Below are 16,710 nucleotides of genomic sequence, written 5' to 3'. Positions count from 1 at the left end.
TATACAAGGCTCTAATCATCATCATCATCATCATCATCATCAGGCACCGCCCTAGGGTTTAGGATGTGCATTTCCAACAGCCTTTTCATGACAGTCCCACCACCATGAAAAGACTGTTGGAAAGGGACTTTGTCCCCTGTGACCCACTGCTAAGTGGCCATGGGTGCCCCCCAAACATCCATGCACAGTGTGCCAGGCACCAAAAGTTGCCTGGCATCGGTGCATGGATGCTTGAAAGTTGCCTTTTTTCTAGTGCGGCTTGTGCTGCCCTACTTTTGCGGGCCACAACAGAATGCACAGTCCAAAAAGGCATTTTACGACCGCCTGTATGGCGTTCGTATTGTAATGGGACAGGCGGGACCACGCTGTCTTGTCGGGTGCTCACCTGCCCACAACGATGGTGGTCTGACGCTCTTCCGACCACCATCGTAATGAGGCCCAGAGGTCTTGTGACTACTGTTTGTGTCAACACAAATCACCCCTTTGTGTGTACATGGCTAGTGTAAATGCAACACACAAGTCTGCTATCAGAGGCACATGTCCACCTTGCAAAGAGGGATACAGGACTTGAGAAATAGACACTGAGCCACTCAGTGGGTAATTTGTAAAATATGCCCAAGCATTTCACAGGAATCCACTGCATATGGACCTACCAATAGCTACTCTCACTGCTGCTGAATGCCAGTATTACCTATGTGCTAGATTTAGCATTTTTAAATAAATGCTACACTGATGAAGTTTGCTGAATAACAGACTCACAGCTCCATCATGTGGTGTAATCCCATAATTACTTTTGGAGATAAGTCCTGCGATGACCACCATCAAACACCGGTGTAAATTAGGTACTGGTCCCACTGCATCCTTTGATCACTTCGCTCCTGCAATTGCTGCACTGTTACTATGCACCATGCACTATGCCACTGTGAACCATATGCCTTTAACACACATGAATCACAATAGCTGCTTCGCTGGAGCATGAATGCTGGGAAAGAGGTCTGCTGCTCCATGCATGCCCCTATCCCTGCATTTACAGTTGTGAAACAGAGACCACAGACCTGAATGTTTCCCTCATAAATGTTCAGAGAGCTTGATATTGGGTGCTCCTTACACACCATTGCTTTGCTCAGTGCTGTAGTAGTGTGTCTGGTGATAATCAAACTGACTTTGCAATCACTCCCTTATGCTTAGCAAACCTCCATACTACTGCTGCATGTAATATTGTACTTCATATCCCCCCAAAAAAATTTCAATGGAAAAGCAATAGGTAAACATAATTTTCCATCTTGTACAAGTATGTTGGAATACTAATGAGCTTCATTGGGTTGATCTACGTACTATACCTAATCCGATATGGTAGCTCGACACAAGGTCTGTTGAGGTGAAGATCTGCGCTACAGTTTAACTCTTCCTCTGTGATATTACATCACCCTTTGTAACTTTGTTGTTCAGGACCCTGATCCAGAAGAGAAACTTTGCACGGAAGCCCAAACAGAAGAGGAAAAGGCAAAGCTGTACTTGGAGCTCCTTCCAGCAAGATCATTCTTGCATTCAAGCAGCAAGGCTCTCCTAGGCCAAGCGGCATTAGACCCCTCTGGTCTGGACAAAATGACTAACTCGAGAGATGCAGATTGCCCTGGTGAAGATGTCGTCTTGCAACAGGGGCGAGAGGCAGTTGCATGTCTCCAGGAAAACACTGACCAGGTATCAATGCTTGTTTGTTAATTGTCTTCATTGAATCACATGGTTCATGGCCCCCTTTTGGGTGTTATTTCAGGTTCAAGGTCTCCATTTATTTATTTATTTTTGAAACTTATAGGGCGCGAACAAATGCCCTTGGGCGTCTCGGCGCTGTGGACTAGCAGGATTCTGGACTAATTTACTGATTAAACAACCATGTTTTTATCAATTTGCGGGAATGGAGTAGAGATTGACGAGAACGGATCTGCAAGGGTAGAGCATTCCACAGTGTGGCTGCTGTCACCACGAAACGTCTGTCTCCCCAAGACACCGTCTTCGTTCGTGGCACCACTAACTGATGGGCAGTCGTGGATCTGAGTTGTCTATTAGGACAATAGGTGGTCAACGGATTTATCAGAAACTGGGGGCCTAGTTTATGTGCAGCTTTAAAGGATATGCATAAAGTTTTACATTTTATGCGATTCCAAACCGCCAGCCAATGATAATCTCTGATAACATGTGAGATAGATTTGAATTTAGGGGTCCCGGATAGTATTCTAGCGGCTGCATTTTGGACCGTTTGCATTTTATTGATCACCCTACATTGTGCGTTTGCAAACAATCCATTGCAATAGTCCAGTGATGACATCGCCAGAGTGCTAACCAGAGTTTTTCCTGCATTTTCTGGCAGGTAAGGAATTATTTTCTTGATCAATCTGAGTTTATGAAATGCTGTCGATACTACTTGGTTGGCGTGGGAAACAAAGTTCAGATTGTCGTCGAACATAATTCCTAGGTTCCTGACCTTAGTGACCGGCTTGGGCAGGGTTCACAATGAGGGTGGCCACCAGGAACTGGACCACGAGAGGGATAGCTTTCCAAAAATAACCACCTCTGTTTTTTCTGAGTTCAGTTTGAGGCAATTACTGGCCATCCAGTCACTGATGGCCAGCATGCCTTCCTGAAAGCACTCAGCCACCTTCTCTCGTCGTTATTAACTGCCAACACCATCTGGGTGTCGTCCGCGTAGGATGTGAGGCCCATCCCATGAGCTTTTATAACTCTGGCTAGGTCCAACACATGGATATTAAAAAGTGTCGGACTTTAGGATGAGCCTTGGGGGACACCACACGGAAGGGTCAATTGGGTGGATTGGAAGGGTCCTAAGGTAACTGCCTGGGTTCTATCCTAAAGGAAGGAGGAGAGCAGTTTTTTTGCTCTATGTTGAATGCCCATGGCCGAGACACGGTCGATCAAGGTGGAAGATCGACCGTGTCAAATGCCGCTGATAAATCCAACAGTATGAGCACAGCTGTACCTTCCTGATCTCTAATATTTCTTATGTCTTTGGTAGCTTTAATTAAAGCTGTTTCCGTGCCGTGAAGCTTGCGGAACCCAAACTGCGTATCATCCAGCAGATTATGTTCCTCAATAAATTCAGAGAGTTGTAGGTTCATCGCTCTCTCTGCCACCTTGGCCAAAAAAGGTAGGCTAGCTATGGGTCTATAGTTTTTCAATTCCTCCGGGTCCAGGTGGTTTTTTTTAGGAGTGGTTTAAGGAAGGTGTTTTTCAGCGTGTCTGGATAAATCCCAGCAGCAAACATGGAATTACAAATTTGTGTTATCACGGGGGCTATTGAGTTGATAACCGGGACAAACACTTTAGGAGGGCATGGGTCTGTGACACCTCCTGATGTTATTGTTTTCATTATTTCGGCTATATTTTGTTCATTGACCATATTGAACTGCTTTAAGCAATGATCATGCGGTATGAGGATGATTTGCTTTGCATTAGTTTTCGCTTTGGTCGAAAAATCTGAGTAGATGTTATTGACTTTTTCATGGAAGTGATTGGCCAGAGCATCGCACAGTGATTGTGATGGTGTAGGGGCGGCCTCTGGGGCTCTTCCCGCTAACTTCTTCACTACTTGGTATAATTGTTTATTTGAGTTTTTTGCTTTTTCGATTTGGTCGACGTAGAATTTTCTTTTTTCCTGCATAATCATCTTTTTATATTTAGCCAATTCCTCCTTGTAGCAAATTTTTTGTTCTGTGGCGTAGGATTTGCGCCAGTGTCTTTCACTATTCCTACATTTCTGCTTCTGTTCTCTGAGTGAGGCCGAGAACCAGGGTGCAGACAGAGAGGACCGATTCCTAGAGATCGATTTTTTGGGCACTAGAAGATTCATGGCGTTACTTAGCCAAAAGGTATATCTATCAATAGCGATGTTAGGATCAGTTGGTATAACCGGGCAGGTCGTCTTTAAAAGCGCTGTCAGTTGTTCATTATTTATATCCTTCCATACCCTAAATGTCCCTCGGTTGATTTCCACCACCTTCTTTACTGGTGCACTATTTGTCATTATATTAAAGATGATGGCGTGGTGGTCCGACCATGGTAACGGTAGGATGTCTTGTACATAAGCTTCCTTTGAGTTAGAGAATATACCATCCAGCGTGTGGCCAACCTCGTGCGTAGGTGAGGTGACCAGCTGAGAGAAACCCAGTGTTTCCATATCAGTCAGTAGTACCATAGTTTCATTATTATGTGTATTTACTAAATGGAAATTAAAGTCCCCTAGGATAGTGAAAGAATCCTCTATCACTAGTGATTCCATCAGTGTATTAAAAGTGGCCAAGAATTCTGTGCGGTTCCTGGGGGTCTGTAAAGGAGCACTCCTTTGAAGTTGTGCGAGGGTGTTAATGTAATGAAAAAATGAACAGCTTCACAAGTGGAGGAGGGAACTTGGAGTATTCTTACAGGAAGATGATTCCGGGAAATTATTGCCAGACCACCCCCTTTTTTGTTTAATCTGTCCTGCCATTGAACAGTATAGCCTTCAGGAATAGCTACCACCAAATCCGGTTCGGACGCATTATCGGTCCAGGTTTCAGTGACAAACAGTATGTCGATATTTCTATCGATGATTAGGTCTGCTATTTCCTGCCTGTGTTTGCCCAAAGAACGTGCGTTAATAAGTGCCATCACTATCATATGGCTTTTGTTATTATATGAGTCGAGGGTGTTTGCAATGTTTCGAACGGGTGTCAGACAGAAGTCACAATGGGGGCATCTAGTTACTTTATTTATGGCTGTATTCTCCGGATCCACCAAAAAACAGTTGTTGTCTAGTACTCGGCGGAACTGCATCAATTCGCTTCTAGTGTAAGATATCTTGACTCTTGTCAATGTGGGACCAGGTGGTATGGCCCTGGGCCCGGTCCCGGCGCAGACGGGCGCACATGGGCTTGCCTTTGGCGCGCCCCCGCTGCGCTCGTCCGCTGCGTGGGCGCTTGTGCTGGGCCTTAAGTGATCTAGAGGTGCCCAGACACTGCAGCGCTAACCCCGGCATCCGCCGGAAGTGTAGAGTGCAGTCTAAAGTTCCCGTTTCAAGCCCTCCGAACAAGCGGCACAAGCCGTGTCGGACCGGGGCTGCGGGAAGTAGCGGGATGAGGTAGGATCAAAGAGTATACTTAAAAACAAAGTATGCAATTATTAAAAACCACAGTTGTGCAAAATAACAGGAAAGTGTCAGGAGCTGAGGCGTCTTACTCACGCCGCCTGCCACGTCCAGTGTGCTCGCGCTGACGCTGGCCCCTAAGTAGTCTAGAGGTGCCCAGACACTACAGCACTAACCCCGGCATCCGCCGGAAGTGTAGAGTGCAGTCTAAAGTTCCCGTTTCAAGCCCTCCGAACAAGCGGCACAAGCCGTGTCGGACCGGGGCTGCGGGAGGTAGCGGAATGAGGTAGGATCAAAGAGTATATTTTAAAAACACAGTATGCAATTATTAAAAACCACAGTTGTGCAAAATAATAGCAAAGTGTCAGGAGCTGAGGCGTCTTATTTACACCGCCTGCCACGTCCAGGTTTCTGTCCACCTGGATCGCACTCAAAACACGCAAGGAATGTTATTCCTGTTATCCAAAGCTGAACTTCTGTGTCTTGCATGCATTTATTAATCAACATCCGCTTTATCAAAAGAAGGGCACCCAGACACTTTCCACGCTGAGCTTCCTTGCACCGACAGCCATCTTGAATTATTTGCTTTTGCCATAAGGGGTGCCATTTTATGTGGCAGCTCCATAGGGTGCTCAGGATAAATGGGCTATACAGGAAAAATCGATATATATAGACGTACAAGGGATAAACAGGATCATTAGCTTATTTTAAATAATGGACATATTTAAAGGAAAGATTGGCGAATAGATCAGCTACATAGAGCTAGTGAATGACTACACAGATAAAGGATAGATGAAGGGACAGAGATTCAGGAGATGTTCCATAGATGACACAAGAATAGATACATAAACACCCCTGGGGGATATAATGAAGTGACTGAATCAATTGTTCTAATTAGAAGACAGGATGAATTAACATAAACAAGTAAAATAATATGTAAAAAATGGATGCTCAATTTATATAAGAATAAATGTATATACATGTATTAGAAAAACCAATACATCTCACCTGTGAAAGGCATTAGGCAACATTTTAGTTTTGGCAATGCGTACTCCTTTGCTAAACCTCATAGGCAAAAATAGAAAAACAAAAAATGGTCTTTGCCAGTACATTAGAGCATCAACAAAAAAAACGAAATGGCCGAACCACGCAAAATGACCTATACATGCGCTTTTGTCACCATGCATACACACATATGTCATAATGCTGCGTGGCCGTTTATTTTTGTATACTTAATCTACTGATTGAAGATGGCGGATGGCCTTCATGGAGATGTAAATTAAAACAAAAATCTAAAAAATTTGCAAAAGTGAATTACAGAGAAGGGAGTGGCATCGTAGCAAATTTCAGCTGCCAAACCCCCTGAAAAAGAGCATTTAAAAAAAATATCATAGGAGATAGTAGAAATGGAGGAGTGCGGTTTGAGGGAAGCAAGTCAATACCGCCAAGTGGCAGGTAGCAAATATGAGCAGGGTGGGGTGGAGAAGTAATGGAGAACCTAGGGTGGTGGCGGAGTGTGAAAAAATGTAAATGGAGGACTGCAAAGGGAGGGGGGGGGGGAATTAGCACATGTGGTAGAGAGCCAGAAATCACTTGCACTCGTGTAATGCAGAAAGAAAAAAAAAAGCAGTCCGCTATTGTGAACCGTGTAAGAATATAAGTAATCCAATAAAAGGGATTGTAAAGATGCTATGACACAGTGGAGGGGCAAATAAAGAAGAACACAACAGTGCAGATGCTCTGCAGTGTGGCTAATAAGATTTCTTAACCCCTTTGCAGCGCGGCAAATTCTGCCGCGGTGTGAGGGGGGGCGGGGCTGGGCGTGGCGCTCGGGTACTCGGGAAGGCTCCCGGCTGTCATGAGTCACAGTAGGTGTGTGCTCATGACGGCCGGGAGCCGTCCGAACCCCACAATATTTCTCCAGCACAGGCGGAAAATTAATAGCGCGTGAGCGGAGCGGCAACGTTCGGAAGGCTCTCGGCCGTCATGAGCACACGTCTACTGTAACTCATGACTGCGGGGAGCCGTCCTGAGCATCGAAGGAGTTAAATTACTTTTAGCCACACTGCAAAGCATCCTCGCTGTTCTAGAACATGGCTACAAAGCATTGCCAAAGCCAATAGCTTTCATAGGCGAGACCCATTGGCTTTGGAAATGCTTGTTTGAATTAGAGATATAAAAACAGGCTACTCCATGAGACGGAGTGTTCAAAAGGAGCAGTGTAAATATATGTTAATAGCTATTTGCTGAGACAGTCCTCAGCCCCGGTGAACTAGAACATCTTGTATAGGATGTGAAAGACATATGCAAGCAGCACTACCACACTAGTGTGAATAGTGGATAGAAGCTGACCGGTGAAAGGCATCATGAAAGGGCTAGTAATAAAAATGTAGCCTGGTAGGCTGGGGTTCGTGGTTGGCTTTGCAAGTGAAACTCAAAATTATACGCAAAGGAAAGTACATAAAACTCTTAATGATCTACAAAATGGTGAGTAACACAAAAAGCTGAGCGATATAAAACAAAAAAAACTTTTGTCCGTTTAAAGGGCACTTGCAAAACAGCAGGAAACAATTTCCGGTTAACATTTATCACAGGATATTGTTGTATTTCAACTAGCAACAGCGAGAAGGGGTAGGTGGGAGGGGAAAGAAGCACCAGGCACAATGAGGAGGGGGGGGGAAGAAATAGTACCTCATCACAGCATGAGCAGCGGACGGCCACAAATTAAGTGGAATCAATCTGTCCTGTTCCGAGCTCCAGGAAAGGAATGGATGTGACTGCTTGGCCTGTGGTGACCAATATAGAGGTTCCAAAGAAGAGTGACAAAGAAACCCACGAATGGTAAGTAATGGGCGGGCTGCAAGCCCCTTCTTATATACAACTAGCAGCCCATCCCGACGTTGTCCGGGTATGAAATAGAATGTGTGCAATGTATGTATTTGGCAAGGGCAATTTATTTTAAAATCTCGCGGTAGACAACATTTTTTGTTTCATTTGAATCTGGACGGAGAATAAATTGGTTTTGAACATTGCCGGACCTAGAGAGTGCGACATATAACTGTCCATGAGTGAAGCAGTCTTCTCGTAAGTCAATGCCTATGACTTTGTACGTTTGACTTGAGATTTGTTAATGATGGATGCAAATGCAATGTTAATTGGGAACTGTAAGCGTTTAAATTGAAATGGCAGATCAGTAGGTATCATGGGTGTGCGTGGAATGTGAGCTAACTGTCCAGCAGCTAGGCCTGAGAGAATTGTTGCTGTAATGATATATGGCAAAAGAGTTTTGACCTGTAGGCGCGTACCATTGCATAGATTGGGTGGATGTAGGTTTCGTAATAACATGATAGGTATTCCTACTTTAAGTTGGAGTAAATGAGGTGGAAGTCCAGAAGGGTTAAGGGAGTTTAGGAATTCTTGAGGATAATGCACCACGTGTAATTTTATTTAATGAGAGAGTTGAGTGACAGCGCGCAGGAGAGGCTGAAGTAATTGTCCCCACAGACACGCTCATTTGCGTGTGCCCCCGCTTGGGGCCCAGCGGCGAACGTACAACAATTAGAATTTTGTGAGCCTTGAAAGTTTTTCCCCGCTCTTATTATTTGTTTAGGACCCACACCGACGGTCTTCGGCCCGAGTGTTTTTTTTTATACGCACCCTGGGCAAGGCCCACACTGCATTCGACCCTTTCAGACGCACCCAGTCCAAGGCACACACTACATTCGGCCCTTTGAGACGCACCCAGGCCAAGGCACACACTGCATTTGTCCCCAGTATGTGTAAGACAACGGGCAGTCCCCCAAGGGAGTCGAGCGAACGGTTACTTACCACGCCTCTAGGTGAACACAGACGCCCATTGAAGGCATACGCACAGGTGCGCGATTGGTAACCTATTTTTAGAATGTGTGGCGAGTGGTGGCTGCCGATTGCCGCGCACATTGTGTACGCCCCTCTGCTCCCGTGCAATCCGCAATTGCCTTGCCCACTGCCGTTTGTGACGCCCATTGATGTGGCGCAATTGCGTAATTGGCGCGCCTGCAGCTGAACGCAGACGCACATTGAACGTTCTTGCTCCCGTGCATTTTTTGGTCACTGTGTGTAAATTAATTTATGCACACAGTTGAGTAACAACGCGCCGGAGACGCTGCAGTAATTTTCCCCGCAGACACGCTCATTCGCGTGTGGTCTCACTTGAGGCCCGGCAGAAGCTGCGAATGTGAGCCTTGTATTATTTTTCCGATATCATTATTTTGTATGTACGACCCACATGGCATGAAGGGCGGAACGTAGCACACACCCCCCAGCATTTGTCACGCCCCCAGCAGACGCCCACAGCACACGATAAGATTATTTTGTATGTACGACCCACATGGCATGAAGGGCGGAACGTAGCACATGCCCCCAGCGTTTGTCACCCCCCCAGCGTTTGTCACGCCCCCAGCACAAGCCCACAGCACACAATATGATTATTTTGTATGTACAACCCACATGGCAGGAAGGGCGGAACGTAGGTCACGCCCCCAGCGTTTTTCACGCCCACAGCACAACGCAGACACGCCCACAAGTGACTACTTTGCTGGCACGGTTCTTTTACCTTTTAAATGTATATGGTGGGCGTCTGCATATCCTATGTCCTTCTGCTGCAACTGCCCTTTCCAATGATGTATTGGGTGTTGTGATTGGTGCTGTGGTTACTGAGATTACCCGCCTCAAAGGTTTGGGCTGTCTCTTTATAATATTAGTATGGATGGATAGTTTTGCAAGCAGGAGCGCAAGCAGCCAATGCGCTGTCACAGGCTCAACACAAAGAATCAGTGCATAAGAAATAACCAAATGAGATCAACAAGAAAGCCAACCTCTGATAAGCAATGGACTGACCCTCAGCACATTCTATGTATTGTATTATGCACAGTGGGTCTTCAATAATAAATAATTTAAGGCTCCCCGTAAGCAAGACCTATAAATGTGTCATTTTCAAGTAATGCACATGTGCAGGGGACAAAGGGTGGAGAAAACGTATATATTTCATTATTAGTAGGCTTTTCATTAGGAGTGCCCTACAGGGAAACGCTTACGTGCCTTTGGAGCGATTTGCAATGCTGGAAGAAATGCCGGTAGATTATTATGAGGTGGGGGGAAAATGTTTTTTTACTGAAAAGCGAATCCATTCCTCTGCAACACGTAAAGAAAATAAAAATAAGTAGAGGGAATGGACACACGTTTGCAAACAGGTGAGAACTTCCAGTACACCCAAGCAAGAGAAAAATAACCCATACGAGTCTTGACATAATCAGCCTGTCTTGGCTTTCTGGTTTTCTGGGACTCCTTATAATGGGAGGTGTTAAAGAACAAACCTTCGATGGTGCTGGTAGTTTGAAGCCCCTACTAGCCAAAGGTGTCCCTTATCATGTGGGGCCAATTGGCAGCTATGTGCATGGTGCAATAGAATGGGCAGTTAAATAGTTCAAGCTGCAAAGTACTGTTGGATAAAAAGCCGTGATTGGTTGGAGGTGTTACACATGAGGCCCATGGCATTTATCGCAGTGCTTAATTTGTAAAAGAAAATGTGCAAGGGCCCACATTTTTTAACGGAAGCCCGCAGCTGGCACTTTCAAATGTGGGGTACCAGATACTGAGGCTGCATAGTCTTGATTCTACCTTCTGCCTCTTTAATCCACCACAAGACCCCCGTGGCTATTTATTTCACTCTTGCAGGTTCCTGTTTTCGCCTTTTGTTACAGCTTTCCAGTCTTTCTCTTCCTCCCTCTTGTGTGTTTTTCTGTCTCTTGCTCTGGGTCAAAGTTTTGATGAGGATATATCTGTGCTGGTCTCCAAAATCGAATGCCGGTGGGCCCCACCTGCAATCACTGGATCAAATTAAGCACTGATGAGACTTGTATACCAACACCATGGCCAGGGGCGTAGCTAGCCATTGTACCGTCCGTGGCAGTCCTCGCTTTGCTGCCCGCGGCGGGCGCATCGAAGAGCGGGGGGGGGGTGTTTAGTGCTGGTGATTCCTGTGACCGCCACAGGTAAGAGCAGGGGGGAGGCCGCTGCCTCCAAAACTCGTGCCACACGGTGTGGGCCACCCTTCTCCCACCCCCTTGCTACGCCACTGACCATGGCACAAGTGAGAAAGTGGCTGAAGTTAATTCAAATCTAGGTTTGAAAACACCCCTCCACTTAAAACAAAATGAAAAACATTTTATTTAAATAATATACAGGTCTTTCACAAGAGAAAGCACATTGTGCTACTTGGTAACCAGAAAATCAATAGCTTTTGTGCTGTTTTAATTTGAAATAGTCATTTCTTTAGGAAAAGGATATCGGTGTTAAGAGCTGGGGGTGCTAGTCTGAGTGTCATAAGAATGAGTGCTGCAGGGTTGTTGGTAATAGGAAAAACATTGGGAAGTTCCATGGCTGTTTATAAGAATGATAGTAACTTGCTTTTATACAGCACTTGGTGCTACATTTGTTTTGACCTGTTAAAGCGCTGCAAGTTCCAGGATTTATAATGATGACGCTCAGTTTTGCAGGTCTGTTTGTAACGGAAAAGCACAATGCAGTGTGACAAAAGTGTGGCACTGAGGGTTGCTTTCATTGGTTTCATCGAGAAAACCAGAGGGCTTCAGTGGGGTAGACATGTTACTATAAAAGTGAGAGGGAAGAAATGGATGATCAAGGGTGGGGTTGGAGATGTCAGGGGGAAGAAGCACACTGGGAGGGAGCAAGAAAGCAAATACTTTCTCATTTATTGCTAAATCAAAACAGTGGTTCGCTGAATGTAAGCAGTGGAAGGATACGAGTCATCCAATCAAAAGGACGGCAAAAAAGCCGTGCTACCTGGGAGGGACAAAAGCAAGAAGAGGAAGGAAATCCATTGAATAAGAAGCGAATAAATGGGTGACAATAAAGCCATCAAATGGTAAGCAGTGGGCTGGCTCTATGATATATATATATATATATATATATATATATATATATATATATATATATATATACGCTCCAAAAATCCAGGAAAATAATTCCTCAAGGAAAGTAGCACACACAGGGGAGGTTCCATGAAGATTTATTGCAGGAACCAACAGCAACGACGCGTTTCGCCTTGGGGCTTTGTCAAGTAGTGCAGAAAGCCGAGGCATAAGGATTGTTTTCATTGTGTCACATGTTGCCTTTTTAAACCGACGTATGCCTCGGCTCTCTGCACTACTTGACAAAGCCCCAAGGCGAAACGCGTCGTTGCTGTTGGTTCCTGCAATAAATCTTCATGGAACCTCCCCTGTGTGTGCTACTTTCCTTGAGGAATTATTTTCCTGGATTTTTGGAGCGTATTTAAAGTACGGGCACACCCCCGTTTGGTGTGCACCCACTCGTGAGCGTAACTAGTTGGTGTTCTGAAGCTTTTGTATATATATATATATATATATATATATATATATATATATATATATATATATATATATCTCAAACCTAGCCAAAAGGTAGTGGAGCGTTGTATACGGTCAAAGCCAAGCATAAAGTCAGCCAGTAGAGGAAGCTGGTGAACTGTAAGATTTTTGTATGGTTTCCAAGAGGTCTACCACAAACAAAATCTGTCTGTAGACCTGACCCAATATGAAGAAACGTATAAGTATATATTTTAAATAGGGAGATTTATAATAAAGCAAGATACATTTACAAAGCTATATACTGAATATACAGATGATGTACTGAACAGACGTATGCATAGGTATAATAGACAGGTGGGCGTGCAGAATAGATGGACTGATTTACATACTAATTGGAAAACAATATAAAATAGACAAATGGCTATATCAAGTACCTTCTCTCTTGCATAGCAATAAACATGATATGAATGATGATGCAGAAAGACCTGCTCTCATCAAAATGTAGCCCTGTTACTAATACATCGATTTTGAAATCACTTATGTAATAGGATATACCAGCAGGTTTCAAGGTTCTTCCAGATGGTCACCACAACTCCTGGCACATCTGTTTCTCTTCCTCAGAGATCTCCAGCGATGACGAATAGTGACGCACACTTAATGCGACCCATGGTTAAAATCCAAGCCCAGCAGCAGAACATCGCTTTCCCCCAGTGTAACCCTGAGAGGAAGCTACTCGCAGTCGCAGCCTTCACCAGCCCACAGATTCAACAGGTTAATAAGGAGAGAACAGAGAAGATGAAGGTCACCAGTGCAGGTAAGTCTGATCCACTGTGGTAGTAGTGAAGAAGAATCTGACTCACCGCAGTCATTGGTACACCTGGGGGCAAAAGCAGAGGTGAGTCTAGCTGCACAGGATGACTGATGCAGGGGAGTCTGCCACACAGGTCATCAGCACATCAGCCAAGGGCGCTAGCAGAGGTGAGTCTAATACTCCAGGGTCACGGGTACAGGTAAACCTGACTCATCATGGATATTAGAACTGTCAGTTATGAAACACTGGGCTTGCACAGACATGTGAGTCTGGCACACTGGGTTCACTGGAATAGGAGCCAGTATCACCTGTGCACATATGGCTAACACACAGGGCATCGTAACCGATAAGTCTGCTATACTATAGTTCATGGTACAGGTATATCGGGCACATCAGTATTAATCAGCGGAACAGGACTGGAAGCCTGCATGAGAGTAGGGCGAGGGGGGTCTTTATTAACTTTGCTGCAAGTACTTGGCTGTTCAGTCTTGTTGATCTGGGCCATTACTGATGGACCACCAGAGATTAATTCAACAGCCCCTTGTGTAGGGAGGAACAGTCTACTAGTGATTATGGAGGGACTGAGGGGCCATCCCACAAGTTCAACAGTCCCAGGATCTTACATTCGATTAGATTTGACTCGTTGCCTACGCCTGCAACCTGATGGGATAGGGAAGGTCTTTCTCTGTCCTTATCCAGGTTTCCTGCAACCAAGAGGAGGGTGAGGGTGCCCATTTTAGTGGTCCTGCACTTGCTTTATATATGAGCAGCAGTAGTGGCCAACACAGGTAAGAGAGATGGGGCAGGGGCAAGACGACAGACAATGGGACGGATATAATTGAATTAAATAAAAAAATAAAACACTTACCTAGCGCAAGGTAACAAGGTAAGTGTTTTTTTAAATGTATTTTATTTAATTTTACCTATCCCGTCCTCTGTCGACTTCCCCCACCCGACCCCGACCCCACCCTCCCCCACTGTGCTTACCTGTGCCGGCCTCCACTGAGGAGCAGACATTGTTCATGATGGGAATCAATGTACACCACTTAATTCTCCCGATCCGAGCAGTTCCTCTTCACAGGACCAGAAGTCGCAAAAGCATTACTTTGCCCACCAGTGAGCTAAATTGCCGGAGGCTATAGGGTTGCACTTGATTTTGTAATGTCTACAGATGTCTGGGTCTATAGACATTACTGGTAAAATATTTTTGTTGCACTTGGCATCAGCTAATCGGAAACCACCTCAGAAAATATTGAATGAATAAAAAGTCTCCTTGGGATTTTGAATTGTAAAGTCTTTTACATCCAACCATCAAAGGCTTTACAGCACCTGGGTTTTGCATAGCTAGTTTTTTTTGGTGTCAAGGAAAAGCAATTGTATATTAATCTATGACTGCCTTTACAATTTGAATAAAATTAGTTCAGCAGAAAATGCCACCCACTTGAGTGTGATATAGTTTTAAATGAGACCTCTTAAAATCACTGTGACTAGTCTTCCCAAACTTTTGAAAAGAAACTTGAGAGGACGTAGCTTAATTTGTTCCCACAAATATTTGCCTACTTCTTTCCTTTTAACGGCACATTTATTTTATTTATGCAGCATTCACCCTAAGACTGTTCATTTTCTCTCTTGTCTACACCTGAGCCATCACCCTTGTTTCTCAGTGTGACTTCCTGTTCTACGTTCTCAGCTGAAACTCGGTTGTTTCTTGTATTCTGAGGAAGTGAAAAACTTACTATAACAAAATATGCTCACCACCAATGTTCCCTCTAATTTTTCCTCTGTGTGCGGCAGTGGAGGGTCTCTGTGCGCTACAACCATGGCTATGTGCGCCAGGAACCAAATATCGCGTGTCTGCGGCGCCAAATGCCACTCGTTTTTGGTGATCTTCTGCCCTCTGTCCCACTCGTTTTTTGTGCCTTTCTGCCCTCTGTCCCACTAGTTTTTTTGTGCCTTTCTGCCCTCTGTCCCACTCGTTTTTGGTGCCCTTCTGCCCTCTGTCCCACTCGTTTTTAGTGCCATTCTGCCCTCTGTCCCACTCGTTTTTGTGCCCTTCTGCCCTCTGTCCCACTTGTTTTTGGTGCCCTTCTGCCCTCTGTCCCATTCGTTTTTGTGCCCTTCTGCCCTCTGTCCCATTCGTTTTTGGTGCCCTTCTGCCCTCTGTCCCACTCGTTTTTGGTGCCCTTCTGCCCTCTGTCCCACTCGTTTTTGGTGCCCTTCTGCCCTCTGTCCCACTCGTTTTTGGTGCCCTTCTTCCCTCTGTCCCACTCGTTTTTGGTGCCCTTCTGCCCCACTCGTTTTTAGTGCCATTCTGCCCCACTTGTTTTTAGTGCCATTCTGCCCTCTGTCCCACTCGTTTTGGTGCCCTTCTGCCCTCTGTCCCACTCGTTTTTGGTGCCCTTTTGCTCTCTGTCCCACTCATTTTTGGTGCCCTTCTGCCCTCTGTCCCACTCGTTTTTTGTGCCTTTCTGCCCTCTGTCACACTCGTTTTTTGTGCCTTTCTGCCCTCTGTCCCACTCATTTTTGGTGCCCTTCTGCCCTCTGTCCCACTCGTTTTTGGAGCCCTTCCGCCCTCTGTCCCACTCGTTTTTGGTGCCCTTCTGCCCTCTGTCCCACTCGTTTTGGTGCCCTTCTGCCCTCTGTCCCACTCATTTTTGGTGCCCTTCTGCCCTTTGTCCCACTCGTTTTTAGTGCCATTATGCCCTCTGTCCCACTCGTTTCGGTGCCCTTCTGCCCTCTGTCCCACTCGTTTTGGTGCCCTTATGCCCTCTGTCCCACTCGTTTTTGGTGCCCTTCTGTACTCTGTCCCACTTGTTTTTGGTGCCCTTCTGCCCTCTGTCCCACTTGTTTTTGGTGCCCTTCTGCCCTCTGGCCGGACGCCTGCGCCCCACAAAACCAGCCAGGCTGCAGCAGGCAGCAGTTAACTTGACCTCCTGGCAGGCAGCTGAGCCGGCGAAAGTCAGCTCTCTCTGGGCTGCCCAGCCGGCCCCACCAGGAGAACGAGCGCGGCCGGGGGAGGAGCGGGCGAGGAGTGTGTCCCGACCGACTCGAGTGGACAGCAGCAGCTTCTCTGCCTTATCGAGACAGCACTGGCAGTGCTGGGCAGCAGCAGGTCATTTAAAGTAAGTCACTCAGCCCCCACGCAGCGCTGCGCACGGGACGCCGGTCACTCACTCAGTGTCACTTATTTTTATGTAAATCATGTCCGCACGTCGTGCTCTGGTGGTGCATCAATGCTTGCAACTGTTATGTACTACAACACTCCGATACTAGTAGCATAAAACAGAGGCAACTAAATGGAAACGAAACCCTTGTGTTATAATCAGTATGTATGTAGGTTAGGTAGGATTCCATTAATGTAGCAATTATTAGCG

The 16,710-nt window shown here is 45.7% G+C and overlaps 1 protein-coding gene across 1 annotated transcript in view; it reads left to right on the top strand.

Moving 5' to 3' along the window:
* Window positions 1-16,710, top strand: part of AFAP1L2 (actin filament associated protein 1 like 2) — a 523,453-nt gene that overhangs the window by 488,365 nt on the left and 18,378 nt on the right. The window contains exons 14-15 of the mRNA XM_078643868.1: window positions 1,450-1,701; window positions 13,147-13,339. Of these exons, the coding sequence (XP_078499994.1) occupies window positions 1,450-1,701; window positions 13,147-13,339 (445 nt within the window). The remainder of the gene's footprint in view (window positions 1-1,449; window positions 1,702-13,146; window positions 13,340-16,710) is intronic.

This window comes from Lissotriton helveticus, chromosome 5_1, assembly GCF_964261635.1.
Source record: "Lissotriton helveticus chromosome 5_1, aLisHel1.1, whole genome shotgun sequence".
Lineage (NCBI taxonomy): Eukaryota > Metazoa > Chordata > Amphibia > Caudata > Salamandridae > Lissotriton > Lissotriton helveticus.
Note: the sequence above shows the minus strand (reverse complement) of the source record. Positions and strands in the feature narration are given on the sequence as shown.